Source organism: Hippocampus guttulatus, chromosome 12, assembly GCF_054856545.1.
Source record: "Hippocampus guttulatus isolate MCC_2025c chromosome 12, RoL_Hgut_1.0, whole genome shotgun sequence".
NCBI classification, from domain to species: Eukaryota; Metazoa; Chordata; class Actinopteri; order Syngnathiformes; family Syngnathidae; genus Hippocampus; species Hippocampus guttulatus.
The window spans coordinates 13791489-13812805 of NC_141272.1; the positions used below are offsets into that span (position 1 = coordinate 13791489).

Here is a 21317-nt window from a genome sequence, read left to right on the forward strand (position 1 = left end):
GTATTCATTTTGCCTTTCCGTAAATAAAGAAGTCAATACACATATTTAGTATTTATTGATTTGTGTTTTTTTATTTAGCTCATTAAATAATTGGTTAATTCGTTTATTGTAAATATCCATCCATCCATTCATTTTCGGTACTGCTTATTTTCATTTGGTTTGCAGTTGTTTAATACAATAGAATGAATAATATTAGTAAAATAATCATTCACATACATGTTTAACAATTTATTTAGTTTATTGAATAATTGTTTAATGAATTATAATTAAAATAATTTGAAATAATATAATACAATACATCTTTCACATTCTTTCACAACAGCTGCAGCTTTAACAAAGCACTTTACAGAACAGTGAATATAAAATAACAAAATACGGTAATGTAACACAACACATAACATAAGACATGACAGTCATGCAATCATAACCATATTCCAGCATACGCCTTGTTATTTTAAGTAGTGATAGACGAAAGAAAAGAGAATCAAAGTGTCCTTTCACCAGGACAGTGAACAATGAGAAATAATTAATGAGGGAAGAAACGATTTTACTAATTTTACACACGTATCTACACTTTTTTTCTTTAATGGCAAGTACTATAGCAAATGTATGGTTAGGTTTGAATTGCTATTTTAAAGTTATTACCTGTTTGTGTTTTTTGAAGGGATTACAGTACTTTTATTTCGAAGCAAAAACACATCCCGGAAGTGTATGGACGTTTACCGTCATGACGTCACGGTTCCAGAAGGAAACCAGATTGTTACGGCCCACATGGTAAAAAATGGTCGCAAACGGGGAAAAGCAGCAAGGCCATCGGCCGGGCGTCTATAAGCAGAAAAACAAAGGGCACAAACATGGCAAGCATCGGACGAAAGGTGAAATTGAGAGAGAAAACAAAGGTGAGTGTCATTTTATTTTGAATTAGACATGTACTAGCACCCATAGCTAGTGTTATAGCGGCTAACAAATCACACGTGTTAACATCTCCACTCAAAAAGTGTGTGCCTTGACTATGATACGAATGACACTGTCATAGAGATATTGATCTAGCAATAGTATTGTGCTTGTTGTTTCCAGTAATTTAGAATGCTAGCAATTTGTACATTTGACATGGGATATACAGTAATTGCACAGTGAAAAAATACGTTTAGCCTGTTTAATCTGCAGTTTAAAAACAGCTATTCTCACATTATAAACACATACAGTACATGATTTTTCGTATTTGCTACATTATGGAATCCATGATAAATGATGTCTTAAGGTTTCTCCACTTTGCCCAAACCATATACTGTATACAATCTCTTGCAGGAAGGGTGTCGGTGATAGCACTCACTAAAAAACAGAGAAAAGAGCAACGGAAGATGGACAGAAAGAACAAAGCTAATCAACTACGCAAGAACAAGAGAGACATGGTATTTACAAATGCTAATTAACGAGGCTGCATTTACACTGCAGTTCCACGTCCCCAATTCTGATTTAATGCGTCTACCCATCAATTCCCTTAAATATAGTTCAAATACCGTACCGGTGAAACAACACAAAAGTCAACATCGCACGACAACACAGAAGTAAATAATACTATTTATGTATATTATGAGATACAAGCCGCCTGGGCCAATGTTTTTTTCTTTTCTTTGTCTCGTGTTCAGAGCAAAAATGACTTTGAAACAAGCAGAATCTGGCAGATAGTGACCTATTCTTATTCTTCAAGTACTTGCTTTAATCTGTTTATTGCCACTACCAGTTGAAGTTTTTATTCAAACTAAACACAAAATGAAAAGAGAATGGCATGCTTTATATTCAACCAAAGCACCAATGTTACTAGCTTAATGCGAACACACAATGCAAAGCACTATAGACAGGCAAACAAAACTAGCATCAATGTTGCTGTAATTATAGACCTTTAAACAACTACCGTATTTTCACGACCATTCGACGCACCGTATGGTTGGGCGCAGTCTCATTAATGGGTGCTATTTCTGTATTTTACACATAGACAAAACGCACTGTATTATTGGGCGCAATTTTAAAGTGGTAAAACATACGCCAGCTTAAACATACGGCATGCATGCGCGCACGCTAAAAACACGTTAGCTTGAAGCATACGGTAGCATGCCAAGACATACAGATACAAGCTAAAAACACGTTTTTAAAAAGGCAACGGAAAACTGAGTTCCGTTGTATTTTATTTAGCCATCGTACAATGTACTCACGTTTTTCGATCAATCATCACCCAGAAATCCATCAAAGTCCTTATCCTCTGTATTAGAATTGAACAATTGTGCAAGTACCGGTAATCCATCAAAAACGCCGTGTTCCCTCTCGTTGTCAGAGTCACTCTCATTGCCATGTGGCTCCACAGAAATGATGCCGGCTTTGCCAAAAACTCGAACAACAGTGCAAGCAGACACGTTCGTCCAAGCAGCCACAATCCATTCGCAAATTGTGGCGTAACTCGCCCGGCGCTGCCTCTCACTCTTTGTAAAGTTGTTTGCCATCGATCATTCATTGTTCCCATGCCGTTCGCAACTTTACTTTGAACGCCCGGTTGATGCCGATGTCCAGCGGTTGGAGTTATTTAGTCAAGCCTCCGGGAATAACGGCAAGCTCAGAGTTCATTTGCTTGACTTGGTTTTTCACCGCTGCTGTGAGATGGGCACGCATGCCAAAAGCATAACCGATGGCTTGAAGTTTGAACTGAGCTTCGTAGGCGTGTCTCTTTGTAGAATTTATTTTCGGGGGTTCTTAGATACCAAAACCGAAGTTGTTTTGCAACAATGCACATAGCCACACTCTATACAGGTGTTGGTACCTGCTTGGGGCGTACCTTTAGCGTCCACTTACACGCCCACCCTTCACCCATTGGCGGACTTCTTCCCCGCATGCCTGTCCTCACTCACATCTGCCTTTTCTCTCTCTCGCTCTCCATATGTGTATATATACACGCCCACCCTTCACTGATTGGCCGACTTCTTTGCTGCATGCCTGTCCACAGTCACTTCCGCCTTTTCTCTATATAAACAGCGTGTCGGCTGTCAGTCAGGTTTTGGAACTCAGCGTATAGACAAGACGCTCCGCATCATAAGGCGTCCTGTCCATTTTGGAGAAAATTTTAGACTTTTAATGGCGCCTTATAGTCGTGAAAATACGGTACATTTGGACACTAGTGTCAGCAACCAATGCAGACAGCTCATACAACAAAACTCCCATGCGTGTATTCTTTATTCTCCGTGTAAAACAACACATTTCATTGCGGCTTAGATGCAGTGGTCTTCTGTGTCGATGTGTATATATGAATTTTACTGCCCTTCTGGTAGCATGGCATATTTTTGGTCATGTTTGGCAGAGGACTGAAAAGCATGGAATCGGACCTAAATTGTTTCATCCAAATCAGAATTTCATCACTTCAACCATTTACCAGCCAAACATATACAATAGCCTGTTGAATAGCACATCTGAGTTTGAATATTTCTCATCATTCTAGGTGCTAACGGAGAAGCGGCGTCTAGGCACCAGGGATGGTCCTCCTATTCTGGTTGCCGTGGTCCCTCTTCATGCCGCAGTAGACGCCGGCGTTGTTACCAAACTGCTCCGTCAAGAGGGCGCAGGCGGCGTTGTACACCAGGAGCAGTCTGTCAGTGGCGCCAGTGACAGTTTCGGACTGGTTGTGCCTCGTTTTAAACAAAGATTTACCTTTCTTAGAACCAACACAGGTAAGTACCATGAGTGTTTGTGGGTTCAAATCTCTGTTGAGGCCGCCCTCCTGTCTTTAGGGGTGTTCACATGGCACACATTTGCTCCGGTGCTGCACCGATGTATTTTGTTGTGATATATTTTACACCGGAGCAAATTTTGTGGAGCGGTCACACGTACAAAGCCGCTGAGCGTGTTAGCACCGGCGCAGCGTCGGTGCAGCCCCACTTGGGTTCACACGGCAATTTCTGCAGCGGAGCAAAATGATAGAAAACAAAGAGCTGTCGTGTTGGTTCGTTTTAAAACATACACAACTCAAGCAACTACTTGACGGGCACGTCCTTCTCCTTCTCGGTCTCCGTGCCTTCTGCTCGAGAGTGACCGCCCCCGAAAACGTAAATCAACGATTGGGGTTGTGAACACACAACAAAGGAACAAACTACACAAACAACTCCGAGACAGTCCAGTCTCCTACAAAAGGAAAGATGACGTTTGGGGACTATCCCTCCACCGTTCTAGTTGAGATGGTATAACCCAAGAGGTGCCGCTTGCTACTGTTACCAGCCATGTCTTGTGTCGTTATTAAACAAACACATGACAGAAGTACAACAGAGCACGAAAGCAATGCATACTTGCCGTATGTAATCAACTCTTCTTATGCGTAGTGAGGCTACTCCCCCCCGCAAACGAGCATTTGCTCCGGAGCAAATATTTAACCCACCTCCCTGAGTTGGGTTAAATTCGCCCCGGAGTAAGCTGTTTTCCGGGGCTACACCGGTGTAAATTTGCACGTGTGAACCCTCAACTGGGGCAGCGCTGGCGTAGCACCGGAGCAAATCTTGCCGTGTGAACACCCCTTATGTGTATGCATGTGCTTCATGTCCTCTTATGGGTGTTTTTCTATTTAAAAAATTCGAATTAAATTATTTATATTATTGTATTTTAATTAATACGTTTTAAAATCAAATGGTCACTCCCAGTATGATCGCGGGCTGCCTGGCTGCCAGTTCCCCATCCCTGGTCTATGCAATCAAAATGATGGTTCTCCTGTTGTAATGCAGTGTTTCACCACAAGGGGCGACAGAAACGACTCACTCCAGCGTTAATTTTTGACGTCAATTTAAGGCATCCCATGGCAAAAAGTCAAAAATGTTATACCAGGAATATATTTTTGATTCCTTACATAAAAAATATACACCATGTGATCAGAGTTGTTTGGGTATTTTCACACTTGAACATACAAATTATAGAATAACGGTCTAAAGATGCCTTCCGCTTTTTTTCTAAGCTTTGACTTGAAAAGCCTGTATGTGCTCTCTCTGCCCAGATGATATACATTCACTGCTCGATGTAGCAAAGACAGTGGATAGCCTTATTTTTGTGCTGAATTCTGATGACGGCTGGGACAGCTATGGCGACTACTGTCTCTCCTGTCTATTTGCCCAGGGCCTCCCGAGCTATGGTAAGTGTAACCCATACAACTGTCACATTTCATCTTCGTATTTTATTGATTTTTAATGCTAATCTGCTTCGTCCCAAAAAAATCCACACCTTGGTAGCTCTTGTGTGCCAGGGCATGTCTGACCTCCCGGTAAAGAAGAAGGTGGATTGCCGCAGGGCGCTGTCCAAAGTCACAGAAATGCGCTTCCCTGAGGCCCGTCTCTTCCCCCTGGATTCGGAGCAGGATGTCACTCTTCTGCTCAGACATTTGGGCACACACAAACAACGGAAGCTGGGCTTTCGGTCCAGACGCTCTCATCTCGTAGCCCAGCACGTCACTTTTACACCCAGCGGCACGCCGGGTAGCCCCTCCAGCCTTGGCACACTCTGTGTCTCCGGGTATGTTCGTGGTCGTCCTCTCCGCGTGGATAGGCTAGTGCACATCAGTGGACATGGTGATTTTCAACTGAGTCAGATCGATGCTCCAACGGACCCACTTCCCTTGAACACAACCGCACCCAGACCAGGCAAGCGCGGCAAGGCTGGAGAGGTTGACATGATGGTAGGATTTTAGTGAAAAACCGACAGCTCAGAATAACTCTTTTCGGTTGCTATTTTGCTGTGGTCTGCATGTTTGATGTTTGTTTGTTCTTTTGCAGGATGGTGATGAAGCAGAGGCCCCTGCGAGGGTGCTCATAAAAGCGGACCCCTCTTGTCGGGAAAGCCTGCAGGCCGAAGCTGAGGTGGACCCCATGGATGGAGAGCAGACATGGCCCACAGAATCAGAGCTGCTTGAGGCTGAAGGTACAAAATGAGACAATCTCTAAAACGTGGATTTGGAGAGTTTAGGTCCCTGCCCCACCCTCAGAAAATCCACATGAACGGCACCTCGTTACCGAAAAGATCAACTATACCACGTACCAATAATTCACATTTAATTGCTGTCTTTTAGAGGCCAGAAAGAGCAAGCACGTGATGAAAGTTCCAAAGGGAACATCCGACTACCAGGCAGCATGGATCGTGGATAATGATGAAAACTGTGACCTGGACGAAGAAAGCAGCGAAGACGACGACTGCGATGATGAAATGATGGATGAGATCCCTGAAGGGAACGATGATGACTCACAGGTAATTGTGTCCTTGGTTTATTGAGAGCATTTCCATAAAATGTTTTACTTCTAAAACACAAAAAAAATCTACATTGGAAAACTGATTTTTGTGCTGTTCTTTAAGGACATTGAAAGGGTTACATTCAGCACTTTTTGGGGATCCGGATTTGTTGATTTTTTGTTGAGTAAATACCTCTTTGACAAATAATTGCAATTATCCAATTATGGAACTGTACAAATGTGACATTATGGCGGTTTGAATGGCTCATGCGTTGCTGTGCAGACGTGTTAGTTTGTTTATCCAAGCGTCTGCCGCAGCAGGCTTCAGGCCAAAACAATAGTGCTTTGGTGCAGGCGTCCCGAGAGCAAGCCTCTTATCCTCCTGCTCGATGAACACGACTCACTTCCTGTCTGGACACGGGGAGGCTTCGCCCAAATGATTTATTTCCAGCTTTGCTTCAAAGGACGAAAAGACAAATCGCATGCACTTGTTTATTGTTTTGAACTTCACAGACAGGAATATGTGCGAGTAACAATAGGGTTCTTTCAAATGCTTTTTTTTTTTTTTTTTTGGAATGCAGCAATGTTGGGGAAAATAGGCTCAACCACCTAATGTGTCTTGATGTCATTGCGGGGCGGCACGTAAATGCACGATGGCTGCTAGTTTTCATCTTAGGGGGAGGCAGCTTTATTTATATAGCGCGTTTCATACTTCACACGATTAAAGGTAACAGTCAGGGAAAATTGCAAACTTCGTCCCTCCATTTCGCACCGGTGCTGTAAATACCGAAGAGGACTCTGAAAGGAACAAACGAACTTTTATGGGCAGTGTAAAGCTACCTCTTGGGGTGACATTTGCTAGCTCGACTTAGCACTGCTCTTCCATGTTCATGCAGAACTGCATCACGAGCAAAGAGGGAAAATACAGTTTGACGCGGTTATGCAGGTATTCATAACACGTTAATTGTTGTGGTTGGAGATGCGTAACTACTGACTATTGTCTCGTGTTCTTACCACTTAGTCTGTATTTTGCCAGGATGCAGGTTCATACCTTCCCTCAGAAGAGGAGGATAAAGAGGAAGAGGAAGAAGAAGAAGAATTGTCTTCCACAGAGCGAGCAGGAGCCGACCAGCGCTATGACAAGCACATGGATGAGACGGAGGAAGAGGGGGGTCTCAAACGTTACCGCGAGGCGCGAGCCAATGAGATGTTCCCCGATGAGGTGGACACGCCCATTGACGTGGCTGCCAAAATCAGGTGCGTTCTGAATTTTACCCCTGTGCATAAGTCCTTTGCACGTGCTTTCGGGGTTTAATTTGCCCGACCGATTATGGCCCTCCAAACATCTGCCAAATGGCCGATGTTTACAGATTTCTTTTTACCTTTATATGCTCAAGTAACACAGGTATCATTTATTGCGCATCAATTTATACCACAACAATGGATGCTTAAAAAAAAATTGTTGTTGAGGTCATTCTATGGACCTGACATTCAAAATACAGCAAATCTCACCTTTGACAAACAATGCTTAGGTGAGCAATGCAAGTTGTGCAACGAATTGACCTGGATGTCACTATTTTACACACAATCTAAAGGTGATAAAAGTCTTCCAAAAAGAATAATGCGAAAAGCATCGTGCAACATAAATTATACAAATAAATACATTTGACACACGTGAACTGGTAACACACACACACATATAACAAGGATTAATGTCCTTATAACTTCATTAATTAACTGCATTGCGCCACGCAATCCCCTCCGTGAGTCGTCACCTTACCGTGGTGGAGGGGTTTGTGTGTCCCAATGATCCTAGGAGCTAAGTTGTCTGGGGCTTTATGCCCCTGGCAGGGTCACCCATGGCAAACAGGTTATAGGTGAGGGGCCAGACAAAGCACGGCTCAAAGACCCTTATGATGAGAAAAATATATGGACCAAGGTTTCCCTTGCCCGGACGCGGGTCACCGGGGCCCCCCTCTGGAGCCAGGCCTGGAGGTGGGGCTCGTTGGCAAGCGCCTGGTGGCCCGGGCCTACACCCATGGGGCCCGGCCGGGCACAGCCCGAAGAGGCAACGTGGGTCCCCCTTCCCATGGGCTCACCACCCATGAGAGGGGCCAAAGGGGTCGGGTGCAATGTGAGCTGGGCGGCAGCCAAAGGCGGGGACCCTGGCGGTCCGATCCTCGGCTGCAGAAGCTAGCTCTTGGGACATGGAATGTCACCTCTCTGGCAGGGAAGGAGCCCGAGCTGGTGTGTGAGGCAGAGAATTTCCGACTGGATATAGTCGGACTTGCCTCCACACACAGCCTGGGTTCTGGTACCAGTTCTCTCGAGAGGGGTTGGACTCTCTTCCACTCTGGAGTTGCTCACGGTGAGAGGCGCAGAGCAGGTGTGGGCATACTCATTGCCCCCCGGCTCAGTGCCTGTACATTGGGGTTCACACCGGTAGACGAGAGGGTTGCCTCCCTCCGCCTTCGGGTGGGTGGACGGGTCCTGACTGTTGTTTGTGCATATGCACCAAACAGCAGCTCAGCATACCCACCCTTTTTGGAGTCCTTGGAGGGTGTGCTGGAGAGTACTCCTGCTGGGGACTCCCTTGTTCTGCTGGGGGACTAATGCTCACGTGGGCAATGACAGTGAGACCTGGAGGGGCGTGATTGGGAGGAACGGCCCCCTCGATCAGAACTCGAGTGGTGTTTTGTTATTGGACTTCTGTGCTCGCCACGGATTGTCCATAACGAACACCTTGTTCAAACATAAGGGTGTCCATATGTGCACTTGGCACCAGGACACCCTAGGCCGCAGTTCGACGATCGACTTTGTAGTTGTATCATCGGATTTGCGGCCGCATGTTCTGGACACTCGGGTGAAGAGAGGGGCGGAGCTGTCAACTGATCACCACCTGGTGGTGAGTAGGCTCCGATGGTGGGGGAAGATGCCGGTCCGTCCTGGCAGACCCAAACGTATTGTGAGGGTTTGTTGGGAGCGTCTGGCGGAATCCCCTGTCAGAAGGAGTTTCAACTCCCACCTCCGACAGAGCTTTTCCCATGTTCCGGGGGAGGCGGGGGACATTGAGCCCGAGTGGACCATGTTCCGTGCCTCTATTGTTGAGGCGGCCAATCTGAGTTGTGGCCGTAAGGTGGTTGGTGCCTGTCGTGGCGGCAACCCCCGTACTCGCTGGTGGACACCAGCAGTAAGGGATGCCGTCAAGCTGAAGAAGGAGTCCTATCGAGCCTTTATGGCCTGTGGGACCCCAGAGGCAGCTGACGGGTATCGACTGGCCAAGCGGAACGCAGCTTCGGTGGTCGCCGAGGCAAAAACCAGAGCGTGGGAAGAGTTCGGTGGGGCCATGGAAGCCGACTTCCGGACGGCTTCGAGGAAATTCTGGTCCACCATCCGACGTCTCAGGAGGGGGAAGCAGTGAACCACTAACACTGTGTACAGTGGGGATGGGGCGCTGCTGACTTCGACTCGGGACGTTGTGAACCGGTGGGCAGAGTACTTCGAAGACCTCCTCAACTCCACCAACACGCCTTCCTTGGAGGAAGCAGAGCCTGGGGACTCTGAGGTGGGCTCTCCTATCTCTGTGGTTGAAGTCACCGATGTGGTTAAAAAAGCTCCTCGGTGGCAAGGCCCCAGGGGTGGATGAGATCCGCCCGGAGTTCCTCAAGGCTCTGGATGTTGTGGGGCTGTCCTGGTTGACACGCCTCTGCAACATCGCGTGGTCAACAGGGGGGGTGGTAGTCCCTCTTTTTAAAAAGGGGGACCGGAGGGTGTGTTCCAACTACAGAGGGATCACACTCCTCAGCCTCCCTGGTAAGGTCTATTCAGGGGTGCTGGAGAGGAGGGTCCGTCAGGAAGTCGAGCCTCAGATTGAGGAGGAGCAGTGTGGTTTTCGTCCCGGCCGTGGAACAGTGGACCAGCTCTACACCCTTAGCAGGGTCCTCGAGGGTATGTGGGAATTCGCCCAACCAGTCTACATGTGTTTTGTGGACTTGGAGAAGGCGTTTGACCGTGTCCCTCGGGGAGTTGTGTGGGGGGTGCTTCGTGGGTATGGGGTACCGAACCCCCTGATACGGGCGGTTCGGTCACTATACCACCGATGTCAGAGTTTGGTTTGCATTGCCGGCAGTAAGTCGGAATCGTTTCCAGTGGGGGTAGGACTCCGCCAAGGCTGCCCTTTGTCTCCGATTCTGTTCATAACCTTTATGGACAGAATTTCTAGGCGCAGCCGAAGCGTTGAGGGGGTCCGTTTTGGGGGCCTCAGTATTGCATCCCTGCCTTTTGCAGATGATGTGGTGCTGTTGGCTCCTTCAAACAGGGCTCTCCAACTCTCACTGGAGCGTTTCGCAGCCGAGTGTGAAGCGGCTGGGATGAGGATCAGCACCTCCAAATCTGAAACCAAAAAGTATAAAGACCCAAGTAAGCCATGGATAACGAAAGGCATAGAAAATGCATGTAAAAAGAAAAACAATTTATATAAATTGTTTTTAAAATTGAGAACTGAAGAAGCAGAAAAAAATATAAGACCTATAAAAATAAACTAGTAAATATTATAAGAACCAGTAAAAGAGATCATTATCATGCACTATTAGAGCAGAATAAAAGTAACACACAAGAAATATGGAAGATACTTAACCAAGTAATCAGAAATAGTCCTAAAAAATGGATTATCCAGAGTATTTTATCAAAGGCAAAAATACTATTTTGGAAAAAACTGCAGAAATAGCAACTGAATTTAATGAGTATTTTGTCAACATCGGCAGTAACCTAGCAAAACAAATTCCTGATCCAACAAACTTGTTTGAAATAGATAGATATGTAGAAAAAAACTCCTCCACGATGTTCCTTACTGCTGTAAAACAAGTATCAAATATTATAAAAACTTTTAAAAATAAAAAGTCAACTGATTGCTTTAATATTGATATGACAATAATAAAGCAGATTATAGAATATGTAGTGCGACCTTTCACGCACATATGCAACCTGTCATTCAAAGCTGGTATCTTTCCATCAAAAATGAAAATTGCTAAGGTTATTCCAATCTATAAAAGTGGAGAAAGACATCGATTTACAAATTATAGACCAATATCACTACTACCACAATTTTCAAAAATATTAGAAAAACTATTTTCTCGCAGACTTGATAGCTTTATACAAAAGCATGCGCTGTTAAGTGAGAATCAATATGGCTTCAGGGAAAAACGGACCACCTCAATGGCAGTTATGGAGTTTGTGGAAGCAATAGCCACTAATATAGACGACAAAGAATTTACTGTTGGGGTTTTCCTAGATCTAAAAAAGCTTTTGACACAATAGATCACAGTATATTATTGAAAAAACTAGAAAGATATGGCATTAGAGGTGTAGCTTATAAATGGATAAAAAGTTATTTAGAAAACAGATATCAGTACGTGCAACTCAGCAATAAAAAAACGAATCAACTGAAAATCACTCACGGAGTTCCTCAGGGGTCAGTGCTTGGTCCAAAACTATTCATCTTATATATAAATGATATCTGCAAGGTCTCAAAACAATTTAAATGTGTCCTATTTGCTGATGATACAACTTTCTACTGTTCTGGAATAAATCTGAAACAGCTCCTGACAACCGTAGAAAACGAATTAAACAAATTAAAAAACTGGTTCGACAGAAATAAATTGTCACTTAACCTGAAAAAATCGAAGTTAATTGTTTTTGGCACAAGACCAATCAAACACCAAGCTAAAATTATGGTAAACTCAATTGAGATAGAAAGAGCGTATGAAACCAAGTTTCTCGGATTAGTAATAGACTCAAAACTACGTTGGAAGCCACATATCGATAACGTAAAAAGAAAAATAGCCAAAACCGTAGGGATTCTCTACAAAACCAAGGAAGTGCTAAATAAGAGATCTTTGTACACATTATACACTTCATTATTATTACCATATATGACCTACTGTGTGGAAATATGGGGAAATGCCTGCAAAACAAACACACTCCCTATTCTCAACCTACAAAAAAAAGCAATTCGAATTATTAATAGATCAAAATATACGGAACCCACAAATCCACTATTTATCAAATTAAATACGATGACATTTTATGACCTGGTTGACTTTAAAATTGCCCAATTAATGTACAAAGCACACAATAACCTGCTCTGCCAAAACATTCAGAGGTTTTTCGAAATTCGAGAAAGCAGCTATGATTTAAGAGGTACCAACTTATTCAAAAAACTCAAAACAAGAACAAACATCAAGCAAAGAAGTGTATCTATCAAAGGTGTTAATCTGTGGAATAATCTCGAAACGGACCTGAAAATGAGTAAATCGCTTGCTGAGTGGAAGTTGTAAAACCAAAAGTTGTAAAAATATCACGGTTAAGGGTAAAGTATGAGCCTTAATGGAGACTTCTTTCTTCTTACTTTTTTCTTTTCTGATTGATATAAAAATGATTTATTAGATACACTCACATAACGGGGTAGGACTAGATAAGTTTTTTACTTCTTCCTACTCCCTTGAACATAATAACTGTGTTGAATGAAGATTGATTTCTTTCTTTTTACTTTTTTTATCTACCTTATTTTCTGTCAAATTATTACTGTATATATGTTTTATGTTCAACAAACAAACAAACAAACCATGGTCCTCAGTCGGAAAAGGGTGGAGCTCCCCCTCCGGGTCGGGGAGGAGATCTTGCCCCAAGTGGAGGAGTTCAAGTATCTTGGGGTCTTGTTCACGAGTGGGGGCAGGAGGGAGCGAGAGATCGACAGGCAGATCGGTGCAGCGTCTGCTGTGATGCGGACGTTGTATCGGTCTGTCGTGGTGAAGAAGGAGCTGAGCCAAAGGGCGAAGCTCTCAATTTACCGGTCGATCTACGTTCCAACCCTCATCTATGGTCACGAGCTATGGGTCGTGACCGAAAGAACGAGATCACGGATACAAGCGGCCGAAATGAGTTTTCTCCACAGGGTGTCTCCCTTAGAGATAATGTGAGAAGCTCGGTCATCCGGGAGGGGCTCAGAGTCGAGCCGCTTCTCCTCCACATCGAGAGGAGCCAGATGAGGTGGCTTGGGCATCTGATTCGGATGCCTCCTGAGCGCCTCCCTGGTGAGGTGTTCCGGGCATGTCCCACCGGGAGGAGACCCAGAGGAAGACCCAGGACACGCTGGAGAGACTATGTCACCCAGCTGGCCTGGGAACGTCTCGGGGTCCCCCGGGGAGAGCTGGAAGAAGTAGCTAGGGAGAGGGAAGTCTGGGCTTCCCTGCTAAAGCTGTTGCCCCCGCGACCCGGCCCCGGATAAGCGCTAGATGATGGATGGATGGATGGCGCCACGCAATGCCTTCTGGGAACCGCAAATCTAAGCTATTTGAACCATATATTTACAGTCTACCCCTGCTCTTCGCAGCAAATAGGGTCAAGGTTGGCCCGCAAATAGCAAATATCCTCATATAATTGACGCGCATTGAAATGTATTGGGGTCAGGGGTGGGGGGGGGGTATTTTATGTATTATACATTTTTGAATTAGTAATCGGTAGTTTTTTCTGCCGAAATAGTAGTAGTAGCGGCAATAGTGTCATTTTGAGAAGTATAGTATATTAGTTTTTTGCCAAACCTGTGATGAAGAAGCTTAGAAATTGATTTTAAATGCCTTAAATGCTTGATCTTCTAATTTTGAGACTGGGTGACCCCTTCCTCTAGGTTCCAGCGCTACCGGGGTCTTAAAAGTTTCCGCTCCTCACCCTGGGATCCCATGGAGAACTTGCCTCACAACTATTCGCGCATCTTCCAGTTCCAGAGTTTTGAGCGCACCCGCCGCCGCATTCTGACTGAAGCCGCAGAAGAGGAGGAAGGCGCCATGGTGAAACCGTTGCACCCTTTCATCAAGCGTTAACATTTTTTCCACTTAAATCAGAATCAGAATCAGAATCATCTTTATTGGCCAAGTATGTAGAACACACAAGGAATTTGTCTCCGGTATAACACGCTGCATTAGTATCATCGTAAACAACAAATCATTGAACCATTTTAGAGTAACCAGTAGCAGTATTTGTAGTACAAGAAGAGTGACTACGTCAGTGACTGTTTAAGGAGTTAATGGCTAGAGGGAAGAAGCTGTTTAAGTGTCTACTGGATTTGGTGCGCATGGATCTGTAGCGTCTGCCTGAGGGGAGTAGCTGGAAAAGGTGGTGGGCAGGGTGCGGGGGATCCAGGAGGATTTTCCGTGCCCTTGTCTTGATTCTTGCAGTGTGCAAGTCCTCAAGAGTGGGTAGGGCGGTGCCAACGATTTTTTCCGCCGTCCTAACTGTCCGTTGAAGTCGGATTTTGTCCTTTTTTGTGGCGGCCCCAAACCAAACCGTGATGGAAGAACACAGGATTGATTCGATGACTGCCGTGTAGAAAATGTGATCTTGCTTGCCAGCGTAGTTTGACTGTGTTAAGTGTCCGTCAAAAAGCAGACGCACTGTGAGGTAAACTAATTCCAAATAAGACGTAACAGTGACCGCAGGTTTACATTTCAAAAACAGACGTGATGGAAATTAAACATTAAGTGAAGATGATCATCGAGGGGCTGGCTAATTTGTTCCGGTTTCTGTGTGTGGCACAGATATGTTCTCTTGACCCTGAGATGGGCAGCACATATTTAGCTAACTTTGTCCAAGATGATCCACCCAAACATTTTTCTACGAAGAACCAGAAAATGACTTCGCCAAATCCAATGATGGCAGTTTGGTTTTCATTCTTGTCCGTTGGGAAGTAGCTACTGATTTTAATTCCGACGTCTGTCGATTTTTTTTTTTTTTTTGGTTTGTTTTATTTTGAAAAACAAAACTAAACCTTTGGGGTACATTTGGGGGCGCAACCCCAAACTAAATCTTTCGTCACGGAGTTTGGTTGAGGTAGCCAATGGCTTTTCTGCCACTTCGAAGTACCCTGGTGCCTAATGACAAACACTGAAAAGGTCGACAAAATTGAAAATAAGTGGACATTTGGTTTTGTTCATGGTACAGAGTTTTAGATTCAGGTAGCTTGGTTTACTCAATACTGCTGTCCGCAAGTTACAATGACTGTCAACAAGTTTTAATAGACTTGTTCTGAACGTTGTGGAGATATCTACCACCGCTCTGTGCTGTGCAGGTGGGCTGGTACGTCACACTCCATATCAGTGATGTGCCTTCCTCGGTGATGGAGAGCGTGCAGGGAGGCAGGCCGCTGGTGCTGGTGTCCCTCCTCCCCCATGAACAGAAGGTGCCTGTGCTCCTCACGTTACAAACAAAAACTGTTAAGAAAAACACTGATCAAACTTGTATTGGCTTCATTTCTAGATGTCAGTGATGCACCTTTTGGTAAGGAGGCACCCCAGCAACACAGAGCCCATCAAGTCCAAAGAGGAGCTGGTGTTCCACTGCGGTTTTCGACGGTTCAGGGCCTCGCCCATCTTCTCTCAGCACACCTCGGGTACGATGGAGGGCGCACTTGACCGTTCAAGCCAACTACTCAGGCGCTAACTGTTGTTGCTATTCAGCCGACAAGCACAAGATGGAGCGCTTCCTCCGGCCAGACGCCCCCACTGTTGTGTCGGTGTATGCTCCCATCACCTTCCCTCCAACAGGAGTCCTGCTCTTCAAGCAGAGGGACGATGGTGAGATCAGCAGAAATCCCGCACCCCCTCACCCTACAAAGACAATTTCAATTTGACTTTATTTGTCTACGAATACTACTCTATTCATGCCAGTGACTCACTGTGGCACCCTCTTAATGGATCATGTGAACATTGATTTATTCTCAAACGACGACTACGTTTTTTTTCTTGTAGAACAAGACAATTTGAACTTCTGTGCTCTCAAAATTTTAACTTGTGACATTAAAGCTCATGACGTGAAGTCATGTCCTTTCCTCCTAAAAGTACTTTTTTTGTGTGAAAACTTGTAAAATATTTTTTTTTAAATTACAAAAATCTGTCACATTAGATTAAAAATGCCATTTATGTTGTAAGATTAACCCTTTTTATAGATGGCTATGATGTTGACGTTATTTTAATCAACGATGACGCTTAGTCTCACTAAAATTACTTCTCACATCATAGTCAAGTTTTTTTTCTTTTACAATGATGTCTTAATTATATTTGTCGTTATTTTACCTTTTAATTATAATATGACTGTAAATTTGTGATTTGTTGTTTTTTAATGGTGAAAATGTATCAAGTAAAATTTACATTTTCTAAAATGTTTTGTTTTTTCTAAACTTACCACTTATTACCCAAAATATTATTCTTTTTCCCTAAATTTTGGATATAAGCCTTGTACAATTCTAACGTGTGTGCAGTAAAAAGAAAAGTTTATCAGTGTAACATAAAATGTGTTGTTCTACAACAGTATAACATAATTCCTACAGTATCATGACTTTCTTATCCTGATTCTGTCTTTAATCCCCCCCCCCCCCCCCCTGGAAAACAATTGTGTGCTCGTAGGCGTGCAGGACCTGGTGGCTACCGGCAGCCTGCTCAGTTGTGACCCTCGACGCATTGCGCTCAAGAGGATCGTGCTGAGCGGACACCCATTCAAAATTAACCGGCGCTCCGCCGTCGTTCGTTTCATGTTCTTCAACCGGGGTGAGCATTCTTTACTTCCTCAACAATTCTTCCGCTCCCTAGCTGTTACTGATCTGTTTTTCTCTTCATTGTGTGCTAGATGACATCATGTGGTTCAAACCCGTGGAGCTGCGCACTAAATGGGGTCGGAGGGGCCACATCAAGGAGGCTTTAGGTCAGACAAATGAAAAATATATCATTCACAGCAATCTGCGGTCAATCTAGGACTGGTTGATTAATGGATTTACCGTGGGAGAAAAAAACATACTTGATTTGAATAACGTTATTTGCCTTTTACTCTTGAATGGGGGGGGGGGGGGGTGATGGCAATATGTTTGTCAAAAGAGTAAGTGTATTTTGAGGCCATAGCATAATTATTTATTTATTTATTTTTAAGGAACACATGGTCACATGAAGTGCGTGTTTGATAGTCAACTGCGCTCTCAAGACACAGTCCTGATGAACTTGTACAAGAGGGTTTATCCTCGTTGGACGTACGACCCCTACGTGCCTTTGCCTCTGCCCTGGTTTAAACGGGAGTCGATGGTGGACCTGCAGGACTTGGACATGGAATAGTTTGAGATGACCAAAATCCCATTGCTATTGAATAAACTTAATTGGCGGCTCTATGCATGTTGGTGCTTATGATTGGGATACACGCAGTCTGTCCCCAGTTCGTTTTTTTGTTTTTTTTGTGTGTTTTTTTGGTGTATGTTTGGCCAACAACTGCTATTCTTTCAAATATTGACTGCAATTATGACCTTACTAGCTTTATGCCCAAATTTGGTGACCTCACCTCCAAAGGAATGACATTCTGTCCGTAAACCGAAGCCCACACCTTTTGATTTCGGCTTTCTTGCCTCTCGACTGCTAAATGGGTGTGGGCCACTAGAGGGCGGCAATGTATAAATCTTCCGAAGTAAATGGTCTGAATCATGTTTTGACAGGCAAAGATAAGAAAACCTTTATTAGTCTCGCAATGGAGAAATTCCCAATTCACAGCAGCAAAGTTATGAAAGGAAGAAGTAGAACAACAAAATATAGGAGCTGCTGGAAGGGGAAACTATAACTTCCATATTGATAATATCCATATCTAGTTAGGATTATTGACATAATGCATACTTGATCCAGTCTTGCATCAAGTAAAACATAATCTGTCTACAAATGCAACTATGGACCAGTACTTAAAATGCTTAACTGCAGGGTTGCACAACCTTTTTATACATAAGATCTATTTTTCAAGCCAACTGACCTTACGCAATTAACCGTGACCGCACGTGCGCGCACACATGGCGTGATGAGCAATCGCAATAACGGTGGCTTACATGAACGAAACAAAAAATTTAAATAGATCCAAGACTCAATAAATATTAATTTACATATATACAGCTTTTCACTGATAAGGGTTTGATGTTATTTTCATTAAAATTGCCAAAAACTTTAAATTTCATTTAAGATGCTCTCTTTTTTTCCTGATGGGACTTTTTTTATTTTTTGAATGACCCATAACCATTTGTAATAGTTTGTCTTCTATCATGATTATCATCTCTTAACCCTGGAGAAGCCATGGGGTCAAATTTGGCCCCAATAAATTCTGCTACTCAAATGCTACCCTTAAATCCCAAAGGGTCAAATTTGGCCCTAATCCTAAATTAGGATTAAAGCATTGAATATTTGAATAAACATATTTTGGTGTTCAGTGACCATATACTGATCATTTAATGTATAATTCATCATTTTCCAAAGAAGAAAAGGGTTTTTGGCTTCTCCAGGGTTTAAATGACCAAATTTAACAGGTAATATTTGATGTTCTTTTCAAAAAAAAAACCTTGAATCCCTTGTAAAACAAACATTTCTGACTTGCAAAACAATGTCCATACTCCTAAACATTTGACATTAGTAGTTTTGTTGTTGCAAAAATTATTGTTTGTCTTGCAAAAGTATATTTTCAAATAACATGATCACGGTTTATCGGTCAAATGTTGACACTCCTCTCACAGGCCAACAACTTTTTATGAGCTAATTTTTTATTTATTTACTTTTTAAAACAGCTGGACATACGACTTCACAAAGGCACCTCAGAGGTTTTGTGTAGAGTATTTAATCACTTGTCCCATAGGAAATTGGATACACTATGAAACAATAACCAAAGTATGTGACAGGGATGGAAAAAGCCTTCCTTTTTTTTCACCTATCACAGCCTTACAGAGAAACCTGGCACCTCCATTAGACTCAGGCTAGCAATACGCACATCCCCTGAGCTGTCTAACCTCTGACTTACTGAAAAATTATAGCATTATGCCCCCAAAAATGTGGTTTGGAAGTGTGGCTTGCTCCTTTTTTGACCCGATGTCGCCCCTTCTTCACCGCAAAGTTCATAGCCTCATTGTTGCTGTCAAAAACGAAGGCCAAAAAATGCTCCGCAGTTGTTAGTTGTTTTTTATTTTTTGCAATGGGGGGAAATGCTTGATTTATGAATCTCAGTATTTATTGGGAATCGCAAGCCCCTCCGCGGCCCCCCCCCTTTTTTTTTGCACGCTTGCAGAAACATGATTCATCCCGGCGGGCATGCCAAGATGTCGACATGAGCAAGCACAGGGCGAAGACGTTGAGACGGAGGCAACGTGATACAAAGTGGAGCAAAAGTTCACCTTGTGCTTAAAAAAAAAAAAATATATATATATATATATATATATATATATATATATATATAAACAGAAAAGAAAGGCGATACACTTGGGTGTGATGTATCATACTTTTTTGGAGGAGCGGCATGCTTTATGCCAACACTCACTTTATTTCCTATGTTTTGCTCGAATGAGGTGATAACGGCGATACGTGTGTGTGTGTTTTCAAGGTCATGGTGAGGGAAGGCGCAATTCAATATCCCCTAAATGCACGAACATACGCAGTGGATGTGCCAAAGGCCAACACAGTTAACTTCCATCGTGTCTTTCCCATAGGAAATCATGTAAAGTGAATGAATTTGTTCCAGGCGCAAACTGTTGCCATCATCAAACCTCAAATGTATAGGCAAGGGTTAAAGTGACATTTGATAGTGATTCAATTCAAATGTATCACACATGAAGGTGAATAATGAATTTTACAGCTCTGAAAGATAAATGCAACTTTCAAGTTAAATACAACCGAACTGGACTTTGGCAGGGATTCTTTCTTGTACCACAAGGGGGAGACTGCATACCCCTAGTGGTAATACTAAGAATGACGGCTTGAACTGCTCACTGAGCTTATGTCTTGCAAGATTTTATGTTTGAGAGGGAAGAAATTTCATCTGTGCTGTACATACAGCACATTTGACAGTAAAGTTGTATCCAATCCAATCCAATTTTCAGAGGTATACTGAATAATCAAGCTACAATTACGCAAAACTACTCACCCTTTGAAGTCAATGAATTATAATAATAATAATGAATATTGCTCATATTGTTCCACCAGGGTCTTTCTTCTGTTACAAAGAGTTCAATTTCCTGTTGAATGGTTATCACACCGTTCTTTGCTGTTATTGGGGCCCTTTTTTGGTGTCCCTCCAAACAGACCGAAAAAAAAGCTAAGTGTTTGTGGAGTCAATCCCTTACATCAAGGCATTTTCAAAGAGTATGGTATTAGCAATAACGATTAGCAATACGATTTAGAATGATTACCAATTGTCTTGTACCCGCCCCCCCCCCCCTTCAATTTACAAACATACTGGCCCATATGTCTGTTTAAAAAGTCAAATATGGCCCTTGAGCGCTAAAGTTTTCTCATCCCTTGCTTGAGAGGCTCACTGAGCTGAGGTTTCGTAAAAGAAGTTTTGGAGCTCATTTCTCGAAGACCAACTGCAACGTGGTACATAGCGCCGAATCCAAGCCGTGACTCGAGTGTTTGGCACATGTCTGCAGTCAGGAGACATGAATGCTGGTGACTTAGTGCTTTGTTGGCCCAAGAATGTCTTGCGGTTCCCACTTCACTGCCACCACACTTGGAAGGCGCCCCGCCGAAGATATAACGGGTGAGAGGTTTTTCCATTGGACGCGGATGAAGAAGGCGGAAGAGGAGAAAGGGGGGCAGGAGAGATAAGACAAGGACCAACCTTAATAATATATATATATTTATATCTATATATATATATAGATATAAATAATCCGTGGGTGGAAGGAATCATAAGAATGTATGAAAATAAGGGAAAGGGGGAGTGTAAAAAATTTGCAAATTACAATAAAAAAGTGAGTGAGACTGGGAGAGCGCAGAGTGGCGTTTATGGATTGCAGATGTGGCGCTGTGGGGTTTTGGCAGGGCCCTCGCGCCTAAATCATGCACCGGCTGGGTGGCACCGGGGTGAGAGCGAGGTCAGCGAGCCGCAGTACACAGGCTGTAAAAACCCTGCGAGGAACGAGAGCCTCAAAATCATACGACTGCAGGGCATTGGGGTGTAGGCTGCATATGTATATCTGTGTGCGTGGGAGGGCCAGTGTGGCGAAAACACACTTTGGGTTCATGC

The 21317-nt window shown here is 43.6% G+C and overlaps 1 protein-coding gene across 1 annotated transcript; it reads left to right on the forward strand.

Annotated features, from left to right (window-relative positions):
• The first annotated feature begins 740 nt into the window (after positions 1 to 740).
• tsr1 (TSR1 ribosome maturation factor) lies at positions 741 to 17445 on the forward strand. The gene is made up of 15 exons (XM_086125725.1): positions 741 to 899; positions 1309 to 1412; positions 3485 to 3713; positions 5021 to 5155; positions 5253 to 5695; positions 5793 to 5937; positions 6086 to 6261; positions 7279 to 7499; positions 13927 to 14086; positions 15364 to 15474; positions 15552 to 15684; positions 15752 to 15868; positions 16697 to 16837; positions 16917 to 16991; positions 17214 to 17445. Exons 1-15 carry the CDS (start codon positions 782 to 784, stop codon positions 17390 to 17392), a joined length of 2487 nt encoding a protein of 828 aa, XP_085981851.1. The 5' UTR covers positions 741 to 781; the 3' UTR covers positions 17393 to 17445.
• Positions 17446 to 21317: the final 3872 nt, after the last annotated feature.